This window comes from Moschus berezovskii, chromosome 28 (genome assembly GCF_049115385.1).
Source record: "Moschus berezovskii isolate FMDL1 chromosome 28, NW_MosBer_1.0, whole genome shotgun sequence".
Classification (NCBI taxonomy): domain Eukaryota; kingdom Metazoa; phylum Chordata; class Mammalia; order Artiodactyla; family Moschidae; genus Moschus; species Moschus berezovskii.
The window spans coordinates 23447525-23471621 of record NC_142487.1 but is presented as its reverse complement, the minus strand read 5'-3'; the positions used below and the strand labels follow the sequence as shown (position 1 = coordinate 23471621).

Below are 24097 nucleotides of genomic sequence, written 5' to 3'. Positions count from 1 at the left end.
CCCTCCTCCAGGGAATCTGCCTGACCCAGGGATCGAACCCGCATCTCTCATGTCTCCTTCATTGGCAAGTGGGTTCTTTACCGTGAGTGCTACCTAGGAAACTCTTATTATAATGCAGTTAAATCTGTGTTCTTTTTTCCACCACTCCACATGGGAGACACAGGCAAGATTTTCTGTCCATGTTGAGATAGGTTTCCCCTCTTCTGACTCAGTTTACTTTTGCGACCTACTCTCCTGCACAATTCAGAGAAAGGTGAACTCTGAGCAACTTGCATTGATGGGGAGAGTCTGCCTCAACTGTCCATTGTTTACAATCGTGCTTTTCTTCGTTGGTGAGTTAACTGTAATTGACTGGGTTATGTGTTATTTTCTTGTCTTTGAGACTTTTCAGGTGTAGCTTACACAGTAATACATCTCTTCATTTCTTCATGTGTACCTTCAATCTAAAAAACCTCCTCTTGTTTCTGTGCAGCTAAAGGAGAAAAAAGTACATACAAATGAGTTAAAATACTTTTGAGTCATAATTAATTTAGGCTTTTCATTTCGACTGGGGCATACTGAACCCAAAGGAAAAGTCCTAGTGATTAGGAAATTGAGATTCTGAATGATGAACTTGTGAGACGAAATATAACTTGTTCTTTGAGAGTGTTAATATTTTTACCCACATTTGGGGTTCCAGCTTTGAACATGTCTGTACTCTTTCCTGGAATAAGAAAAGAGCTGAGAGTCAGTTTGGAAGGAGATTAGGAGATCTGATGGGCTTTCCACCCAGCTCTTTCAGTGCCTTGCCTGGAAAATTTAAACCAATCCCTGCCTTTCTCTGATGTATATGATTGTAAGGGACGATGAAATAGTGTGTGTGCAAGTGCTTTGAAAATTTTGAAAGTAGTAAACTGCTGTAGGGTATTTATTGTTGTGGCCGTGGTATTCTGATTATTATATTTGAAGCAGAACTTTAAATATTAATGATACCCTTGCTAATCAGTGGGGGAAGTTTCAGTGGAGAGGTTTTCAGAAAATGTTGAGTTGTAACTACCGTTTAAGTAACTGACATGGAACTCCTAACCCACTTTGCATCTTACTATCACCAGATCACAGAGAGCTGTTTTAATGTAGAGGTAACAGTTGTTTTCTCCTCTGTCCTGAGGCCAATGATTGTATAATATGTACCAAATCACTAGGGTGCATATCAAAGAGCGCATAAAGAGACGAATATTTCCCTTTACAATGACCATATAAGACATTATTTCTGTCGAGGGAGAAAACATACATGAAGTCTGACTGTTTCACTGCATTTTTATCACAGAAATCACAGAGCTTAAGATTTGTAGATCAGTTCCTTTCTGTGACTGGCAAGAGTTTCAGTGTGTTAAGAGATCTGTGCAATTTTTTTTTTCTGAATCTGAATTCATACCTACATATTTGTGAAACAAGCATTCTTTTTTTTGCTTCTTTATTAACTATATATATTTCTTAATATATATATTTTATTGATGTATAGTTGACTTATAGTATTTTAGGTGCAGGGTGATTCAGTTACACATATATTACTTTTCATATTGTTTTCCATTTTAGTTTATTACAAGATACTGACTCTAATTCCCTGTGCTATACAGTAAACCTTTGTTGAAACAAGCTGTTCTTTAAATTATGGAGAAAGATGTGTTGTATATAAGTTGTTCAGCTAATCTTCATGGTATGTCTGTGGCTTAATTTTTTAGTTAATAATAGATATGGTGAAATATGAAGTTTTGTCATTTTAGGTTGTCATTCTTTGCGGCATGGGAGCTCTGCGGAAGGAGTTGCCCCTTTGGGAACTCTCTTAGCGTTTCTGATGTTTTCCCGTGTGTGCAGTCTGTACTGAGGGGCTGGTAGGCCAGCCATCCATTAACTGTAATTATGTCGAGTGCTTCCTCCCTGTTCTAGACTTTGCTGGGTACTAGTGAAAGGATGGAAAGCAAACAGAGCACAGCCTTTGTCTTTGTGGAGCGTACTCTTTACTGGGGAAGAAAGGGATCACTGGAGAATCATAAAAATGTAACACTCCCTCTGTGGCAAGTCCGGTGAGCGAGAAGGACAAGACACCTGATTAGGAGGACAGGACAGTTGTCCCAAGGAAGTGCTGGTTTACTGAGAGTTGATAGAAAGATTGGAACAGGCCAAGCAGGGAAGTGGTGGAGTAGGGGGAATGGGTGGGACAGGGTTCTGTTAGAGGAAACCCAAACTCGGGTTCTGCAGCAGGAGGGCCAGTGGTGTGCTTGAGCGTTGCCAGGGATAAAGGGAACTAGAGGAAAGAAAAGGAGGGCATGTGGATGCTTTATTACCAAGATGACCTGGATGTCCATAATTAAGAACGTTGCTCTTTTTCTGACACCAGTAGGAAGACTTTGAGATATTTAAAGGAGGAGTGGCATGATGGATTTGCCTGTATACTACATGCTATTTTGCCAACCAAGGTCCGTCTAGTCAAGGCAGTGGTTTTTCCCGTGGTCATGTATGGATGTGAGAGCTGGACTGTGAAGAAAGCTGATCGCCGAAGAATCGATGCTTTTGAACTGTGGTGTTGGAGAAGACTCTTGAGAGTCCCTTATACTGCAAGGAGATCCAACCAGTCCATTCTAAAGGAGATCAATCCTGGATGTTCATTGGAGGGACTGATGCTAAAGCTGAAACTGCAATACTTTGGCCACCTCATGCGACGAGTTGACTCACTGGAAAAGACTCTGATGCTGGGAAAGGTTGGGGGCAGGAGGAGAAGGGGACGACGGAGAATGAGATGGCTGGATGGCATCACCGACTCTGTGGACATGAGTTTGAGTGTACTCCGGGAGTTGGTGATGGACAGGGAGGCCTGGCGTGCTGTGATTCATGGGGTCGCGGAGAGTCGGACACGACTGAGCGACTGAACTGAACTGAACTGATACACGTTATATACTAATGCACTCATGGCTTCCCAGGTGACTCAGTGGTAAAGAATCCGCTTGGCATTGCAGCAGATGCAGGAAACACGGGTTTGATCCCTGGGTCAGGAAGATCCCCTCGAGAAGGAAACAGCCACCCACTTTAGTATTCTTGCCTGGAAAATTCCATAGACAGAGGAGCCTGGCGGGCTGCAGTCCATGGGTTTCGCAAAGCGTTGGACGTGACGTAGCGACTGAGGTCTTCTCCAGTCGTGCTTGTCTCACCAGCATGTATGTCGCTCCTTCTCCAGAGGGTGGGGTCCGTGAAATTGGTGTGGGGTTACTGTGTCTCCAGGGGGCGGCTGTGATTGGAATAGACCAAGGATATACTCTTCGACATGGTTTCTAATTTGGGTCTGTGAGGTCTATGCAGATCCATGCATGCTATTCCCTAGATTTAGGCATTGGTTCGATGATGATTTCAGTCAGGCAAAGTTCAGGAGGAATTTTGCTCTTTTGTAAACTGAACTCTCTGTGAGAAAGTAGAAGATAAGGAAGCAAGTAAATCCAGAGAGTCTGTGATCATGACGGATCCCAGCTTTAAGATGAAGGTGATAGGGAGATGGCAGAGTGGAGGGATGAAAGGAATCTTTATCCTTGTTAATATGGTGGATTCACTGGATATGCAAAACCTAAAACCTGCCTTGTCTCCAGACTTTCCACTTATGTGGGTCAGTGAATTCTTTCCTTAAGGGGACTCACAATTAAAAGATTGTGCTTAAATGATTTTAATCTCTGTGCCTCTATTCTGAACTCGAGACTCACACAGTCATTTACTTTACTCTGTTTTATATTTGGGTGACCAGTGGACATTTGGAACACAGAATGTCTAAAGTAAACTTTTTTTAAAATCCTACCTCCAACCTGCCCAATATCCGTAAGACAGAACTTGGGAATAATCCCTGACTATATTGCCTTACTTTTCCCAGGTTAGTCATTAAGCCTTGACTATTCTCTTTCCCCAATATCATTCTGCTTTATCTATTACTTTTATTATAAGTGTAGTTTCTTGCCTTTTTTGGGGGGGGGGGATGTGAAGACATTTTAAAATACCTTAATGACAGTTTTATGGTTTCCTTCTTATGTATACAAAAAATTGATATATACAAATACAGATTTAAGTAAGTTATAAAATACTAGTTTCTTGCCTTCTAATTAGTGTCTTTAGCGCCAAGCTCTCACCTTAGTAACCCACCATCCCCACTGCTACTATTTCCGAAATGCCAATATGAACCTGCTGCTTTACACTCTGGTGCCTCCCTAAAGCCCTCAGAACACGCAGTGAACTTCGCAGTGCTTTGTTCGTGGCCGTCTGCCTCCGGCCCCATCCAGAGGCAGCATCTCTTCATTGGTGACTCCTGGGACTTTCGAACCTTGATTCTCTGTGCTTCCTGTGTGCCTTCACCATTTCCTGCATGGGAGATGGGCCCTTGTGCTCTTGGGCCTTCACCCATTTGTTCTTCTGTCTTGGGAGGCTCTGGATTTTGTAAGATGGCCACGCTTCAGTCAGAAGAGAAGTGATGATGTGTTACCAAGGTATCTTCCAGGACCTCTGGTTGCACCTGAAACCCGGGGGTGTTCCCTGGCTTTTCTCGCCATCCCCCCAGGCACATACTGAGCCAGGTCCCTGTTGTTGACTGTCCTCACTGAAACTGTTACCAGACACCTCATCTGAATCCAAGAGCTGAATCCCAGCTCCTCCCAGATCCAAGACTTACTGGACAGTCCACAGCTTGGCCCAAGATAGAATAGATCGCCTTGCTCAGGACATGAAAAACCACTGATTTAAAGAGCATTTCTAACGGATTCCAGCCCTTTGGCACAAGTTGATTCCTTGAGACAGTGTGGCGGGTGGTCCTTGAAAGGACACTTGCACAAAACGTTGCATCAGATGTGTAAAGTGTGGTAAGAACGGTGGCGTATATAAAGGGAAGTCAGGTGAGCGGAGGAACAGTGAAAAATGAGAAGGAGGTGGACTACCAGAATTCAGACGCTTTTAAGGAATAGCTTCCTGTTTTCAGGGGAATATACGTTTGATATGCTGAGAAAAAGAAATCCAGGTGCTCTTCGCTCTTAGAAGTAGACTGGTTTCTAATGCAGAGATCTTAGGCAACAGGATTTTTTGTCAGTCACTAAACATGGTGAGGCCTGGGTTTTCATCTGGGAAATGAGCCTACCTCAGTAGTGATGGTGAGAATTAAATGAGACAGGTTGACTAAAAATACCTCACAGTGAATGATTATTTTCATTGGTGGGGTGATGTTTAATAATCTGCTCTTCAAAGAAAGAAAGAGCCTTGACATGTAACGGTTGCCAATTTCTGTGGCGTAAATGCTTTTACCAGTGCCTGTTTTGAGCCACCAGGATGATGGCACTGAACACAGAGTTGGGAAGTTGAGTACAAATGTAATGTGAATACAGCTCACCAGGGTACCAGTGTTTTCTCTTTTCTGTACCTTAAATTGCTAGTATCTCCAAGTGATGATTCTAGCATTTATAACTCTCCTTTTCCTAACATTCCATCTTCATTCTTTAATAATCAGATGCTTTTTATTTATGCATGATTTTTCTTCTGGTCTCAGTTATGTATTTCAGATATAAAGAGCCCTATTTTTCTTTTTAGGTATCAGTTCAGTTCAGTTCAGTTCGGTTGCTCAGTCATGTCCGACTCTCCATGACCCCATGAATCACAGCACGCCAGGCCTCCCTGTCCATCACCAACTCCCGGAGTTCACTCAAACTCATGTCCATTGAGTTGGTGATGCCATCCAGCCATCTCATTCTCTGTCGTCCCCTTCTCCTCCCGCCCCCGACCTTTCCCAGCATCAGAGTCTTTTCCAGTGAGTCAACTCGTCGCATGAGGTGGCCAAAGTATTGCAGTTTCAGCTTTAGCATCAGTCCTTCCAATGAACACCCAGGATTGATCTCCTTTAGAATGGACTGGTTGGATCTCCTTGCAGTCCAAGGCACTCTCAAGAGTCTTCTCCAACACCACAGTTCAAAAGCATAAGATAACTTAAAATTTTTTTATGAAAGAATAATTGATTTACGATGTGTTAATTTCTGATGTACAGCAGAATGATTCAGTTTTATATATATACACACACACATTCTTTATCATATTCTTTTCCATTATGGTATATCATAGGATATTGAATATAGTTTCCTGTGCTATACGGTAGGACCTTGTTGTTTATCAAGAGCTCTATTTTGTATTTTGTACCTCTTTTGCTGTCACATGTCATTCTATGATAATCTTAGTCATAATCAAAACAGGAGTTACCTTTTTTGTGTGTGAGTTTCCGCTGTGTTTCCAGGTTCCTGAGTGACATTTTTCCTAAATTACCTCTAATCATCACAGCAGTACTGGAGGGTGGATATAGCCATTCCCAATTTACAGATGAGTTTATACAGAATCCGGGATGTTACCGAATTTCTCCAAAATTACACAGGCAGCAAGCAGCTCACCACTCATGACTGTGAGTTGATGGCTGAAAGAAAGAATAGCGACTGAATGTTGTTGGGTTTATTTTCTTGAGACAGACGAGACTGAGCAGCCTGAGAACATTTGGTGCTCAGAGGGAGGAAATGCTCAGAGGGGAAAACAAGTCTGAAAGGGAGAGGAGGAGAGTTCAAAGACCATTTTCCCCTTCTTCACAGCTCTGTCTACTGCCAGCTCAAACTGCGTATGTTTGCTTTGCTTGGAAGAGAGAATCGTGGCGCCAGAATTCGTGGAAGTGTGTTTTGGAGGATGCATTAGTCAGGGGATGCTAATTGCTGGAACAGACAACCCCCAACTTTAGTAGCCTGACACCGCGAGGAGTTACAGCCCTCTGGTGTCCCGCTCTGCTCCCTGTAGTCCTTCAGGTCTGGGTTCTTTCGGGCTTTAGCCCTGCCAGCCCTTAGGGCCTCCGAGAGATACACTAGATCCTTTGTCTCGGGCTGAACAAAGAAGAAAGAGAAAGTGGCTGAAGAATTATAGGAAGGTTGTAGAGCCCAGGCCTGGAAAAGGCAGTAGTTAGTTGGGTTCACGTTCTATTGGCTGAATCTGTCACGTGACCCCACAGGCCCCGCAAAGGAGGATGGGAGATACGGACTTCCTGTGTCGTCAGTGGGACGAAGGAGTGGCGGCTGGCCCGGGGACCCCGTCTTTGCCCCCGAGGATTACACCAGAGACCTGGAAGTTTGGTGACTGCTAGCGTCATTCCAGGGCACCCTCCGCCTCTAGAAGACATGAGATGTGTTGATAGCCTTTAGCCCAGAATGTTGTTCACCTTCCCAGAAGAGAAGGTAGTGCTTATTTCAGGAGTTGTTTGGAACACTCAAGGAAATCATGAAGGTGGGATTGATTTGTGAACTAGAAGTGATATCCAAGCAATCATTACTGCTCATAGGTTAGGTCAAGACTGGCAGTGTCACTGAGGGTGGGAAAAAAGCTAATGCAAAAAGAAAAGGCGGCAAAGAGCAGGGGGCCGTCGGCTCCAGGCACTTGTTCTTTGGACGTCCATGGCCGTGTTTCCTGTAATGAAATGGTGTTCCTTTTAATGAAGGTGCTTTTTCTACATTTTATAGAGGCTTCCCACAAATGTAGGAATTCAACATTTAAAATTTTTGCCGTGAAGGTTATAATGTTTTTAATGTGTAGAACTGGTTATTATGTTTGATTTGTAAAACTGACCAGAACTCCTTATGCCACATAATTGTGAACTTGCCTCTAATTTCAGAGCACTTGTTTGGCAGTGCCCTGCGGGATAGCCTGGATTAAAGAGGGAGAAAGAGTTGAGGGCTTGGGTGAGGCTTTTAAAGGTAAATTACAATACATTTGAGACAATAAAGAGAAGTTCATCTTGTCCCGTTTTGCGTTGGCTATATACTTCTTTGATTTCATTCTTGACTTGGGAGGCTTACGGTATTCCATTCCCCTGCCTAATGTGTAACTGCAGATTTAATGGTTTCTTTTGTGTACCACTTGCCTCTCAGAATTTGGCCCAACAATTTGGAGTAGCTGAACGATTTATCAAGGACAGATCAGCTGAAATGTGGCTCAACTTGAGTAAAGCAGAAGGAATGACATAAGGTTAGGTGACTGATGTGTGAGTTTTTGAATTTGATTTGGTTTTACATGGAAAGGTTGAAGCAATGATCCATGTATTCTAATAAAAATCATCAGTACAAATCAAATAAAATCTGGCTTAGTGGCTATTTTCCCACTGTATCACTCATAGCTAGGCTGGGCTGTTACAGACCACATTTGGCAGGCATGGTTTTTTCTTACAAGGAAATCTTAAAGTAATATTGCAGCCTTTGCGCTGTTGAGAAGGCATCTTTGCTAATCAAACTTTCTGCTCATCTCATCAGATAAATCATTATTCTCTACTGACAGCTCTGGCTTCCCCTGTACCCCTTCCCTGCTTCTTGTTTTCCCTCAAGATGCCTGGTTATCGTCATCCTTCAGGTCTTTGCTTCTACCTTCTTTCAAACTAACGGCATTTCTTCCATTCCTGAGGAGGAGTTACAGCTTTTTACCCTTCCACTTAGTGAATTTGTAAGACCAGTACATCATACCAGCTTATCTCTTTCTGACCAGTACTCCACTGGTTATCAGATAGGCAAAGGTATCCTGCATCCAAGTTGAGACCTACTAAAAGGAAAGAAAAAGGGGAGGGGGCTCTTCCCAGGAGTTCGATGTGATTAAGCTTAAGAAAATACCAATTGTTACTTTCTAATGCATTTCCATTTTTTACTCTGGAAAAATGTACTAGGAACTTAGTGCAGATGTATTTTTGATTCTTTCAGTTATGACAGTGTTTTAAAAGCCTTTAAAGTGAAAGTAAGAGAAACAGTATGGTTTGGGGAAAGGTACAGCCATCTTTGCTATAATAGACCTTCCATCACAGCCCTGGATCTTTCTCAAACCAATGCCAGATAGTTGTGTCTTGCTGGTGAAATGGTGTCCTATGGGTTACAGGGCATCTCAGAAGGGAGATGAGCAATTTTGTTGTCATTGCTGACATGACTTAAAAACATATGTTGCTGAATACGAAAGTTCAATCATGATAATATTGTCTTAACTCTATTTTAGCAAGTATTTTAATGAACTTTAGCAAGCATTCTGTTACCTGATAAAGATATAACAGTAATATCATGAAAGGATAAAAGTAAGTCTTGTGGGGAATAGTTTCTTTTATCCAGGATAACTGCTGATTTCTTTTGATTTTTGTTTTCATGCTTTTGAAAAATGATGTTAGTCTGCTCAGACTTAAGGAGGCAACTTCTTTTGATCCTAAGTTCATACTTTCAGTGATTCCAGATAAATCATTTTAAGCGAGGTGAATATAAAAACCGTTTTGGAAAGCAGAAAGCATAATACCAAAGTGTGGTTATGTTATTGTGAGAAAAAATTTAAAACCCGTTAGGTGAACAGACTCAAATCTGATCAAAAAACAAGTCACTGATCAAAACCAAGGAGATGTCAGGGGAACGAGTTGCAACATCTGGGAACCGTTTTAAACACTGTTATTAGTATTGAGAAACTATTGGTCTCTTCAAGAGCGTGTATTGTATTTGTGTGTGTCTTGTGATTTTGTACACACACACATATACACACATTTGTAAGCCCAACTACGAAAGGCCTTTGCCAGTGTCTGCCAGGCGTTTGGGAAATGGGATTGTGAGGAAAATTGTCTATGCATTTATAAGTCAGAGTCAAAATCCACCAGCACTGTTCAGTTTATAAAATGACATCGGCTTCATCCCAGGGTTAAAAGGAACCATTTCCACCTTCTGGTGTAATTTACCGTCGTTTAACTCATTCAGCATTGTGTAGTATGCTTGTGTTCTATCCAGTGGCCAGGTTCAAGCTTTACACCTCACTTTGTGGCTGAGCCTAGTTCATTTGTGTCTGCAGTCCCAAAGTGTGAGATTATAGTCTTTGTAGAGTGTCAGTTTGCTTCTCACTTTAAACAGATTTTAGGTGTTTCCTACTTTTTTTTTTTTTATCTGCCTAGAAAAAGCCTCACTAGGTTTTTTTTTTTTTTTTTCTCTCTGTCATAAATCCTTGTCTATCCATTTGATTTTAATTGGGCAGAGCTGCTGCTATCACAGGCCTCCTTTTAACACTATGGTGGAAAGACTCACCAAACAACTATTCAGGGCAACATCAGCTTCAGGATGGATTATTTACCTTGGCTTTCTGCATTGCATTGATTCACAAGTGGGTTGCTCAACCTTGTCTTCATCTTGGCTGAATTTCTTCAAAGTTAATAGTATAATATGTTTTCATTTATTCTAGTTCCTGCCCTGCATGCCTCTACCTAGGTCACAAAGCTACAGGAAATAATCGTGTCCCCTGAAATGTCACTAGGGTACATGTCAACAATTGAGGACTATTTCTTAGCCACTGAAATAGAAAAGAAACTTCAGTAAAATTTTGTTTGTATTATCCTTCATTTCTGTGGTTTTAAAAACCAGCTGATCACAGACCAGAAGCTCTGTAAGACTCTGTAAGACTGCCTAGGAAACTGTTCTGGGTTATCTTGATATCAAGGTGGGAAGAGTGTATATGGAGGAGATTTTCCCTTTTTACTTATACACTATTATATTTTTTTTTTCCATAAGCACATGATTAAAAGTTAGTTCTAATGCTTTTAAAGAATCTCCCCATAGATGGCTGATTAGTTAGTCTGGGAAGAGGTGTAATTATACAGTGGAGAATTCCCACAGTACCTTGAGCAGGTGATTGAAACAGCATAACAAATACAGAAAGGACCACCAGGCCATCCTGAGGCTCTGCAGGTGATATTCAAAAAAGACTTGAGGCCACTTTTGTAGTATTATAGCCACCTGAATATACTCATAGGGAAGCATCAGATAAACCCCAGTTGAGAAGCATTCTATAAAATAACTGGTTTGTGTTCTTCAAAAACGCTAATATCACAGAAAGAAAGGGCTGAGGAACTGTTTCCAATTAAAATAGATGAAAGAGACCCATTAAAAGCATTGTGTGATCCTGGGCTGAGTCCTCTACAAAAGGGGGAAATGCCACACTGGAATATGGACTGTGGGCTAGATGAAAGTATTATATCAATGGTAGATTTCCTTATTTTGATAGCTATACTATTTTTGTTCTTAGGAAATGCACCCAGAAATATTCAGGCATCAATAAGTGTGATTGATGGCACCTGCTTACAGATGGTTCAGAAACAACAAATTACATAGTTTTACCTGCATTGTAATTAAAAACTTTTTAAAACAAAATAGCAGAAAAACAGTACAATTTGAAACTATATATTTTCCTCAATTTCAACCCTTGATCTTTTCTTGGTTAGTTTCTAGTGGGGCTAGTATATCTGTGAGTTCTTTTAATTTTAAGGTTCCCAGGGTCTTTTAATGGTCAGCCACATTTGGGAATCACAACCCTAGATTATATTTTATCCTTTCAGGAAGAGTTGCTGGACTCATTTTGAGATTGACAAGGCACCAAGGGATAAGTAACAGAAACACCCTCAAAATTGTAGTGAAAGGGTGAAAATTGATTTTGTTTAGTTTGGGGAGATGAACATAGTGTAATATTGTTGCATCCTTTCTGGGCTTTAGCCTGGGTCAGAGAAGCCTCTGGTTGACCAGATGACTTACTGTTCTTCAATTACCACAAAAATTAAATGTTCTTATTCAGATTTCATTCTCTCACAATGCTGCTTACCAAAGTTGTACTGTATGGTTGACTATCAGACTGCAAATTTAGGTAAAATATATCCTGTTGAGCCCATTAAGTAAAATAAAAATATTTTCCCGCTGGTCCAAGCTATTACAACTTTACATTTGTAAAGTATTTCAAATTCATTTTTAATGGATTGCTTCCCATGAAATACATGTGGAGACAGACTTCTAAAACTGTAAACAGTTTATGCATTTTTGCAGATTTCCATTGTATGTGTTTGATACTGATTTACCTCATTTTAATTGCAACAGAGATAAAGAATTAGTAGTTTTAAACAGTGGGAACTACGTGTTCTGCTGTGATCAAGGAATTAGATAATCTGGGTTGTTTGCTTAAGGGGTCTGTATCTTGAGACTTTTATAGGGCAGTATTAAAGCTCTGAGCCTTCTTATTATGCCAATACCCAGAAGATTGCTTTAATGAGAAGTAAAGGGCCTTTTTCCAATTACAAGGGAATAACTGTATTAAGTTCCTGTGTTATGTCAACCTGCTTTGATTTGATTACTGCGAAAGAAATGGATTTATCTGTCAGTGTTACTTAATTAAGCCTTCTCATTGATGTTTTGCAGAGTAATATAGTGTGGTTTGCACATTTGAGCCTAAATACAAAGAAAATTGGCCTAAAACTGAGACATGACCCCTGAAGATAACATGTAAGATTGATTGCTTGTCATTGCCAGGTCAGAGGCTGCTGTGTTAAACACAGGTGGAAGGTTGGGATGTTGAAAAGATAAACTGAGAGTCTGTTTATGGGAGTGATTATTGTAAGCAAAAGGGAATGGGCTAGAGGACTGGATTCTAGGGAAGATTTTTTAATATTTAGGGCTGCTTGGCTTCCCTGGTATTACGCATTCAGAATAAAGGGCAAGAAGAGATAAGACTGGAAGAAACAGGAGGAGCAGATTTTGTTACAGTATAAAAGGAAACAAGAAAAAACGAAGAGGAACAGCGGATGCTGTTTGGGAGAAGTGGACCATTGTGGCTTTGCAGAGCAATTACAGCCTACAAATATTTCAATTAAGCCAGCAGCCCTTTCCCAGAGCCTCGCAAATACACCCCAGGGAGAGAAGAGGTAGAGGGGAGACGAGGAAAAGAGGAAACTGTTACGTGTTTCATCTTGGCTCTTTCTTCTCCTTTATTGGAATTAATTTAATAAATTATTGATCAGATAGGCATTTAAAATATCAGTTTGTACGTCTTAACTCATTACAGTATTATGGTTTGCACCATAAATATTCAGTTCAGTTCGGTCGCTCAGTCGTGTCCGACTCTTTGCGACCGCATGAACTGCAGGACGCCAGGCCTCCCTGTCCATCACCAACTCCCGGAGTTCATGCAAACCCATGTCCATCGAGTCGGTGATGCCATCCAGCCAGCTCATCCTCTGTCGTCCCTGGCTGATTTGGAAAACTCCGGTATAATTACATGTGCTTGTTATCAGAGTTATATATATTCTATTTAAAAATGAAGCGTTGGTGTATATTTTTGTTTATTTATTTAATTTTTGTCTGTGCTGGGTCTTTGATGCTGTGCACGGGCTTTCTCTAATTGTGGCGACTGGGCGCTACTTTCCCATGAGATGCACCAACTTCTCATTGCGTCTCTTGCTGTGGAAGCACATCTGGCAGTAGGTGTGGTCCCACGGCACGTGGGATCTTCCCAGACCAGGGGTCGAACCTGCGTCCCCTGCCCTGGCAGGCGGATTCTCACCCACTGGACCACCAGGGAAGTCCAAACATGAAGCGCATTTTAAATGTGTTTCTCTGTTGTTTCATGTTTGTTTTCTGAAGCATTTACCTTTTATTTCTCACATTTTGTGACGTTCATTTGTAAAAACATATTGAAAAGGTACTAAGCGTCTAGTTAAAACTTCCCCAAGTTATTAATATTCACTTTTAATTTAGGTACCTTTAAGCTTATCTATTTAATATTGGGATTAAATGCTATGCTGATTTTATTTTCAGTTTCTTCCTACTTGATTTGAAATATATCTAGCTTCCGAGAGCACGATCTTAGTAAAATTGATTTTTATTGAGTAACTTTTAGACCATTTACTTTTCAAAGAGTCAAAGGAGGTGTCTGTCCCAGCTACTGACATTATTATAGTCTTGCCTCAGTTAATCGTGGCTTCTCTTCTTTTGGGGACCTAACTTGGAGAGATGAACTCTGGAAAGGATGAGCATCTCTTTAATAGGAAGACCCTGACTGATTTGTTTCAAACATTTGAGATAGAAGTTCTGTATTTCATGTTAGGTTATTCACATTAGAGTATTATTCAAGTTAGATTAAAACTTCCGAATTACATGGATTGATATAAAGGGTTCGCTTACTTTTGTCTCAATTTCATAATTATTTACTCACCTTGAATCTACAAGATTTCTGAGTTTCAGAATATGAAGCTTCACTGACATTTATAACATAATTGTTCCATATTTTATTTTGTTACTTCCATCTTATCTGAATATCATGTTATATGAAAATGCTTTTCCTGTTTAACAGCACTGTAAAGTGCAATTAACTCCATATTTTAATCACCTGAGATTATTTAGTGTTGAATTTAGAAAAATAGTTTATGTTGAATTTAAGGAAAGTAATATTGTTTCAGTGTTTCAAAAAATGTATTAATGGAAGTTTAACTTGGTGGTTAATAAAAGCTAAAATTTTCAGTAATTCCTTTCTGAACAAATTTTCCTACTATACTTTCCCTCCCAGTATATCCATATTTTACCTTTTCTTATACTATTTATGTATATGACCTATCATATAATATCATCTTATACTGACCTTTGAATTCTCAAATTTATTTGATAGGGAAATCCACGAGCACTGAGATGCCAGGTGGACAATGCTCTGAAAATGGAACTCCCGGGTCCCTGTTCTTTGTATTTGAAGTATCTTAAAATTTGTGTGGGACACATCACCACAATCGTCATCTTTTGCTTAGTCAGATTTGGGAAAGTGCTGGAGGTTTCTCGCCACTGCTTTGATGACTCCTTCTGGAGCCTGTCTTGTCTCTTAGAGAAGCAGGAAGACGTGGTCTAGGTGGCGTGGTCCTTGTCAACATCTGAAGCTCCTCAACTCTTCCTACCTCTGTCCTTGGACTCAAATTGGACTTCGGATCACTGTACTTAGGCTTCTTATTATACTGGGTGCTAATGAAAATGTGCACATCCTTAACACGCTCTTTGCTGATGAAATATTTTGAACTCTAAATTCATCTGGCACTGACGGAGAGCATATGCCATCTCAGTTTGTGTGGAGGGCTCAGCCAAGGGTTCTTCCTGGACTAGGAAATTAGTGGGAGCCACAGATGTATGCAGTCTGTGAGTCTCCATGAGGGTGTGGAGGAGATTTAATAGTGTCTGTTATTGCAGAGAGAAGGGCTTAAGACTGTGTAGACTTCCACATGTCTCAGAGTGACTGTCTTTCCAGGAAGAACTCGATCTCAACCTCCTGAAGCATTCTGAGTGTGTAGAAGCTTTTATCAGGAAGTCCGTGTGTTCCTACAATAGGGAATTTGCGGAGCTTTAGGGCAGCAGAGATACCACTTTGGTGGTTCTGACTTCATGAAACTGTGGGACCCTGGTTGTTTGGCATGATCTGGCTTCTCAATGAGGAAAGGATGGATACACAAAGCTACCCCACATCAACAGAGTTAGGTAACCCTCACACTTGTTTATTTCAAATCAAGGTTAAACTTAGATAATATTCAGTCTGTGTTCTTACGTTGGACTTGGTAAGCATACGTAACTTTTGGCAGCATATCATTTATACAGCATACAGAATTATGTTGAAATGGTGAGATGGAAGGAGGATATTTGAAAGGTAAATGAAGTCGCTCAAATCTAAGGCTCACTGAATTCTCACTGTGTTTGTGCTGTGGGGAGGGCGGTTCATGGAGAAGGTGGGACTTGATTACTTCAAACATGTTGGCTGTTGTGAAATCCCAGAGTTTATTTGAACATCTCAGACCCACTAAGCAGAATGAACAGTCATAAAAATGCAACTCAGATTTCCTTGAATAAATCACAGTTTGCCTGTTTATGTGTTTTATCTTAGATAGTGGTAAAGAGCCTGCCTGCCAATGCAGAAGATGTAAGAGATGTGGGTTCCATCCCTGGTTGGAAAGAGCCCCTAGGGGAGGGTGTGGCCACCCACTCCAGTATTCTTGCCTGGAGAATCCCATGGACAGAGGAGCCTGATGGGCTACGGTCCATGGGGACACAAAGAGTCGGACACAACTAAGGTGACTTAGCACTCAAACACACACACTCTGCTAAGTGTCTAATAAGTATCAATTGTTTACTTTAATAATGACTGCTTGAGGTTGGAGACTTTATTATTCCTTTTTCTTCTATTAGATGCCTGCTCTGGGAGGATGCTGAGTTTTCACTTTTGTTTTCCTTGACCCAAGAGGCCATTACAGTTTCTAGGTTGGCGGTTGTCCTCAGGGCAAAAAAAATGTCTTCTTCCTGTGTGGGTTCCAGCCTTCACTTTTGGCTGGATATTTCCTTCCCATCTTGTCAGTTCGTTCAGGTTTAGAAGAAGATTAAAAATTTTTTAATCCATCATTTTTTAGTGATTTTTTTTTAAAAAAGCAATGAGTATTTATTGATTTATACATTTTTGTTGAAATATAGTTGATTCACAGTGTTGAATTAGTTTCAGAGTACAGCAAAGTAATTCGGTTATACATTTGTGTGTGTGTATATATATAGATATTCCTTTTTAGATTCTTTTCCATTGTAGGTTATTGCAAGATATTGTGTGTACTTCCCTGTGCTAGGTCCTTGTTGGTTATCTGTTCTATATTTTTTGTTGCTGTTGTTTAGTTGCTAAGTCATGTCTGATTTTTTTTTGACCCCATGGATTGTAGCCCACCAGGTTACTCTGTTCATGGAATTTCCCAGGCAAGAATACTGGAGTGGGTTGCCATTTCCTTCTCCAAGGCATCTTCCCCCACCAGTGATCTAACCCATGTCTCCTGCATTTCAGGTGGATTCTTTACCACTGAGCCACCTAGGAAGCCCATTTCATATATATAGTAGTGTGTATATTAATCCCAAACTCCTAATTTATTCCTGTCCCACCTTCCCCTTGGGAAACTATAAGTTTGTTTTCTGTGTCTCTGACTCTGTTCCTGTTTTGTAAATAAGTTTATTTGTATCAACTTTCTAGATTCCACATGCAAGCCACATCACATATTTGTCTTTCTCCGTCTGACTTACTACACTTAGTGTTTTGTGGCAGAGTTGTCCCAATATACTAGGCTGCCCTATTTCTAAGAATGGAAATCAAAACCACTTATTTTACAGTTGACAAAAATGAGTTCAAAGAGTCCAGTGACTGGCTCAGACCATAGAACTGGTTAATAAGCAGTCTTGTGGCTGAATTCTAGGTCTTTTTCCAGCTCTGTGTTTTCTGACATTTGTCCAGTTTATGGATAGTTTTGATCTCACTGTCCGCATAAAGTGGAAATTTGAATAATCAGTGAGCATGGATGGGAAATCACGGAAATTAAAACTCATCTCTGTATCTTTTCTGTAGATGGAGTGTTTGATCCTCATTTTACCCATGCTTTGCTTTTGTGTTTTAGTGTTGAAATGTCAGACATTTTAGAGGGGGCTTATTTGGCCACCTCATGCGACGAGCTGATTCACTGGAAAAGACTCTGATGCTAGGAAAGGTTGGGGGCAGGAGGAGAAGGGGACGACGGAGAATGAGATGGCTGGATGGCATCACCGACTCTGTGGACATGAGCTTGAGTGAACTCCAGGAGTTGGTGATGGACAGGAAGGCCTGGCATGCTGTGATTCATGGGGTCGCGGAGAATCAGACACAACTGAGCGACTGAACTGAACTGAACTGATGCAGAACTATTGAAGTAAAATGAAATTTTGTAGGTGGTCAAATTGTCTCCTAAAGCAACTGTCAGAACCATGGACATTACTCAGTCTGTCCTAGTCTAGGGGAAAATAAATTAGAAACTTCAGTCTTTTAGAAGAATAATTACTATCATCCACTTTCTTTTTTCCTTTGCCTCCTGTCCAGGTGGTTGTCTTTCCCTTATGTGTTCCTGTCTTGGATCGAGGGTGACCGCAGAACAGGGGAGACATGAGGACTCAGTATTCCCGCAGCTTCTGTCTTGGGCAGTTTTTCATTTGTAACTATGTTCCCTTAATGACTTTCTGAACAGTTTGGGTATTTTTATCCAACACTATGAATCTTGTTTTACTCTTCACCCGCTAGAATGTTGACCCCTCTCTCACTAATATCCCATTCATCACAATGTAAAGTTTTTTGTTTTAAAATATTTTTCTCTTTGTCTGCACTGGGTCCTAGTTCTGACATATAGGATCTTTATTTACGACATCTGATCTCTTAGCTGTGAAACGTGGTATGTGGGATCTGGTTCCCTGACCAGGGATCGAACCTGGGTCCCCTGAATTGGGAGCACAAAGTCTTGGCCACTGGACCACCAGGGAACTCCCATAGTGTACATTTTTTATAAGCTCATCATACATATGGCTTGATGGTTCTCCTGTTTTTATTTTCCAGGCTCCTTGATTTCTTCAAATATTTCATTTTATGTATTTGTGTTGTATACATTCAGTAATCTTCTGTGGACACAAGACTGAGGCTTCCCTGGTGGCTCAGATGGTAAAGAATCTGTTTGCAGTGCGTGAGACCCGGGTTTATATATTTGTGTTGTATTCATTCTATAATCTTTTTGTGGACACAAGAGTGGCTATAAACTCCAAAAGTAAATACATCCATGGGAAGAAGGGACTGGCAGTTATGTTCGAGCTGGTTGTAGAGAGACCTGAGCTGCTTATCCGGGAGACCTTGACCGTGGTGGAGAATGTTCCTGACTTGAACATTGAACATGGTCAGCTCCTGTATCTGCCAGCTCTGCCATCTACTGTCACGCTGGGAAGGTTTTCTGTCACGTCTAAGCCTCAGCTTCCTCCGAGATAAAATGGCGATACTGTTAGTGTATTGAAGTGCTTGGCACAGTGTCTGGCATATTTAAGCTCACAAAATACTAGCTGGTATTAGTTTTTGAGAGATAAGAAACAGCTCAGGCAGAAGGAATAGCAGGTACAAACACCTGGAGGTAGAAAGTGCGTGCGGTGCCCAGGTACACCAGCCGGGAGCAGGGGATGGCGATGTGTAGGCCACGTGCAGGGCTTACAGAGAGAGTGAGTCTGGGCAAGAACTCCTGGGATGTAGATGGGAGGGGAATGTAGACTGAATGCTGCAGAAACTGGCCACCTGGGCAAGGATTTTAGGACAGGAGGCGAGTTAGGCAGTGGGTGGCGGGGTAGGGCATGCATCTGTCTTGGGTTTCCAGTGGAGGAGACTGGTGGTTCTCAAAGCTCCTGTGTACACGAAAGTTACCTGAAGACCTTGTTAAAGACACAGTTTTCTTGGCCCCACCTTCAAAGATCCAGGATCAGTAGGTCTGCAGTGGACCCCAGGATGCTAATTTTGAAACGAGCACACCAGGTGATTAGACGTAGGCAGTCCTCAGGCGCACTTTGAGATGGACTGAGATCCTTGTTGAGGAAATGCTTGCTGACTTACTGGCAGGTCTGATGAAGCTCAGTGGGAGGGAAGATGGAAACAAATGTCTTAAAAATAACATGTTTACATTCGTTGCATGCTATAGCTTTGAGTCTTCTTGCCCAGGATCAAGGAGCACCCCTTGTACAGATATTCTTTCAAGTAAAAAATATCAGAAGTCATACAATTGTTCTGTTAAGTCTTGGAGGGCAAGAGAGGTGTCTTTACCTTCTCAGTCTGCAGCCACTGAAGGAAAAGCCTGTTAAAAAGAGCAATAAGAGGAAGGAAGGCTGAAAGAAGGTAAAGCAGCATGAGGTCAGGAGATGAGGATGGAAATGGGGAAGAATGGGAAAAGAGCAGTCAGATTTGATTGGGTGGGAATCTATTTGTGAAGGAACCCAGCCAGTATTTAACCTGTTTTGAAAAAGCTAGACTTTCAGCATTTTTAATTAGTGGATTGCTCGCTTTTGAAATTGCCCAGTTGGGAATACTCAAGTTTTGATGTGTTTTATTTGCCTGCTAATTAGCAGCCTGCTTGGTTGACCATCATTTTCCCTTTATTCTGTGGACAGAAGATGTATAGGAAGGTCTCTTGAAACACTCCGGCTTAAATCTGGGCTCAGATAACTTCACTGTGTATTTAGTAAGAGGTTGTATTCATTATAAATCGAATTCTAGTACATCTTTTTTTTTTTTTTTCCAGCTCAATTCTTTTTGAGCTTTAATAGAATTTGTCCTCTAAGAGGGCTTCTCAGCCTTGGCACAGTTGACATTTAAGACCAGGATGTTCTGTGTTGTGCAGGTATTCTGACATGTGTAAAACCTTTAGCAGCGTCCCTGGCCTCCGTCCACTTGATGCCCCTAGCTGCACCCTGCCTCCATGCCCTGCCAAGTTGTGACAACCAAAAATGTCTCCAGACTTTGCCAAATGCCCTCTGGGGACCATAATCACCCGTAGGGCAAAACTGCTGACCGGGAAGTACTATTGTTCCCTTTTCTCCTTGTCTCTGCCTTCGTTTCATGTTTGAAATCCTTTTGAAAATGGATAAAATGGGTCCAAACAAAACAAAATCTTATGGTAGACATAGAGATTCACTTCTGTTCCTTCATTACTTTCGGGGCCAAATTTAAGAGGAAAAATCTCTCAAATTAATCCAGGTTGGCTGTTTCAGGCGAGAAGGAAGTCAAGATGTGCAGACTTCTGGTTGATAGATTTTGTCATTTATACCTTTTCTTGTGTGTGTGAAAATAAATTTGATTTGGTGTTAAGGATGACAAGAACCACGCAGGCTACAAAACTTACTTGTGTGACAGTCTCAAGAGTTCTAAGTCACTTTTCTATATATGTCCCCCAGTTCAGCTTACAGTAGATGAGCCAGGAGGTTGGGTTGTTAAACAGCAAATTTGGGGAAAGTATTGTACCTTTTCTCCAGACTTCCTCTTGAGAGCTAGCCTGACATCTCTTAAAGCTCACAGTCACTGATTATATTTATTGAAAAGAATTTTTTAAAATTTCATTTTCTTTCTACTTTTGGCTGCACCATGCAGCATGCGGGATCTTAGTTCCCTGACCAAGGATCCAGCCCTTGCCTTCTGCAGTGGAAGTGCAGTATTAAGCACTGGACCATCAGGGAAGTCCCTTGCAGGCACTGATTTTAGCTGTCCACAGGGGATAGCTGTTTGCATTTGCATTCTCTTTGGAAGAACTGACCAAAGTAACAAACGATATTTGTTAAAAAAAGGGATTTCAAATTTAGTGGTCCTGGTTGTTGGTTGCTGTTGCTAGTCCATCTCTTAATATATTTGAAAACACCATGTCCTCTACTGTACCCCCAAATAAGTCAGTTAATTATACTATGGTTACTTCTGCTGATAGTAACATAGGTGTAATTAAGGGAAGGACAGTAGTGCATTAAGAAACAGTATTACTGAAATGTTAGAAAACACGGTCCATGGGAGTACATCTCCTGAGCCGAAGTTTCACACCTCCTCCTCCAGTTCTGTCAGAGGAAGCTTGTGATGGCCGTCTGTTACCCACCATGATCAAGATAATAGAACAGTGAAACTTTTTATACTCAGAAAGTGCCTTTCATCAAAAATCTCAAAGCCATTTCTAAATTTAGAGTGACTGATCTTTCGAGCACTTTTATGTTTTGAGCAGTGAGCATGGGAACTCAGCTGTCAGACTCCCCATCCTGCGTATTTGCCACTAGAAGCCCTGAAGAAGCATCTCGAATTTGAATAGCATTAGAACTTCGCTGGTACAGGGCCTAGAGAATTCCAGCCTTCTGGGAGTTCATATGGGTCATTTCGCCATAATTTATCAAAATAAAACATTGCTTGAACAACTTTCATGTCCGCGTCTCACTGTCCAGATTAAGGATTGTAGGCCAAGTGTTGCGCCTATTTAAAAAAAAGAAAGACTGAGACGGTGTGGTCCTAAGAAACTTAAAAAGTCTCCTAATATCCTTGTAATGTCTTGATGGAAATAGACTATTAATGTCCTTTTTCATCTTACTGTTTTCTTACATGTCTGTTGTCTGGTGGGTAGACCTTGAGTGGCTTTTCTGAGCTGGTAAGAGGACAAAAAGTATCTAGGAGTATTATGGCATGCATGCTGCTAATATTCATCATATTAATAGTATGGATATTTACCTGATTTTACTTTTGTGTATGTGTGTATATTAAGGTCGTATTAGTGCAGTTTTAACTTAACCTGTCCAAAAGATTTTAGTAAGATTTTAAGTGCAATTTCAGGTTGATAAAAGTTGAGGCTATGAAACATTGTGAAGGATGGAAGTAATTTTTATGTTCATACCTCTGGTTCCTGAGGGTCCAGTTCGTTTCTGCTGTGAATTTAAATGAGTTAATTTAAGTAGTTGGGTCAGAAGCTACTATCATCATGGTAGCCTCGTGCCTGATTCTTAATTAAAGGCAACAGGAGATTAATTTGAAACATTAATTTAAAAGTGCATATACAAAAAGAAAGAATTATTGCAAGAAAGCCTAAAGAATTTTTCTCTTGTCCCTAGATGTAGAAGACAGAAGTAGCTCAGGGTCCTGGGGGAGTGGAGGACATCCAAGCCCGTCCAGGGTAAGTATATCTAATCTTTTCCCCACAAGCAGACATCCTCATATGTAAATTGACAAACTGAAGGTGAGTTTTTTCTCCCTGACACGCATCTGCATGGCTGTATATGTGGGCTGAGTTTAATGAGGATCAGCTTCTGTTTGGCATTTTTTTCATGCTCTTATTGGATGTTATTACTGATTTTGACACCCCTTCTACTTTGGCTAACCAGAAGACAACCCCTTCATTAAATATTTGGCCTTGCTTTGCCAGTTACTGATCCAGTGTTAACAGAAAGCTGTTTTTTGTAGGTGGTGCAACTTAAAAAAAAAAAAAAAATCCTAGTATCCCTGTAATATATTGGTGTAAATAGGTCACTGAATAATTCTGAAGACATACTGTGAAGTTGTAGCTTCCAGTATCATTTGAGTAATAAATCTGTGTTGGTTTCACTGTGTAAACATGTGCTTGTCCCACCACCGGCAGTGCCTTTGGTCACCAGTGGGTTCGTTCATTTAATGTTTTTTTTTTTTTTTTTAAATTGAAAGTAGCTTTTATTTTTAAAACACATAAAACCCCAAATCCTTAAGCTTCAAAGTAAATGGACACGGTCTGATTTAGACTAAGTCTTATTCTTCGGACTTGCTCTTTTATCAGTGTTCCCTAAGTCAGTCTTGTATTTTACAGACCGTTTGGAAAAGAAGTTGCTTGTACTTAACCGCACATGTCTTATTCGCGCGCAGATTTTTGCTACTCCTCTCCAAGGTTTTTGGTTGTTAGGGTGTCATGTGAAGACCATGGCATGGGGTGTGAGTGGGGTGGTTAGGCCATGGGTGTCTTTGTATGTGTATGACCTTGGGTGTGTCATTTCATTTCCTTGGGCCTCATATTGATACTTTCTAAAATGAAGAAGTTGAACCAGAGGCTCTTTCCTGTTCCTTCTAACTCAGATGTGAACAATTTTATGTATATAATCTGTCTTTAGTGGAGTCATCACTAGGCCTTCTGAAATCCCTCTCAGTTTTTCTAATAATACTGCATATAACTCCAGATTGAAAGTAGACAGAGACCACGCAAAGCAGTCCCCGCGCCCGCGCAGCTGTGCAGATGGATGAGACGCTCTGCAGGGCCAGGCGTGGGGGCGCATTGCACTCAGTGTTCACACACATCTGGGGCGGAGGGCGGTCTGTATTTTGGCCTAAGAGCTAAGGAAGGTAATCAAGCTGTCCGAAGAAGGCCATCTCAGCAAGCCGTGTGGGCCATTTCCACCTGTTCTTTGGCCTTGGGGCTTACGCTCTAGTCTCAGGGTACAGCCAGAGCTCTAGGCTTACCAGGAACTTCGCTGAGACTTTGCACCAGCTGTCGAGTTTCAGATTCTCCCTCATTATATGGATGGGTTGAGGAAATCTTTCCTCCTCCTCACATTGCAGTCTTCACTTGCAGAAGTCAATCCATTCCCCTTGACAGCAAGTGTAGGAGACGACAGAATGTCCGTCTCTTGTTGAGTTCATTCGCATGAACTTCATGTCTTCTGCTTTCTCATTTTAATACAACATGTAGTTCTTTCAGTTCTTCTGAGACGGAGGTTCATTTAGGATCGTCCTGACTTTTATTTGGTTTTCATGAACCGTCTGGCCTTTTTTTTTTTTCCCCCAGAGAATTCATTGGTGGATAACTTAGACTCAGTATTTTGTAATTTGTATTTTCTAAATGAAGCGAGCTGGCATGAGACAGCTTATTGTGGCTGGCTGGTATTGGACAGCCAGGGGGCAGGTGTCTCTT

The 24097-nt window shown here is 41.1% G+C and overlaps 1 protein-coding gene across 14 annotated transcripts in view; it reads left to right on the top strand.

Annotated features, from left to right (window-relative positions):
- TCF4 (transcription factor 4) overlaps window positions 1-24097 on the top strand; it is a 385990-nt gene that overhangs the window by 112573 nt on the left and 249320 nt on the right. For all 14 annotated transcript variants that reach the window (XM_055417410.2, XM_055417421.2, XM_055417404.2 and 11 more), the window contains one exon: window positions 22278-22339. In XM_055417410.2, the coding sequence (XP_055273385.1) occupies window positions 22278-22339 (62 nt within the window). The remainder of the gene's footprint in view (window positions 1-22277; window positions 22340-24097) is intronic.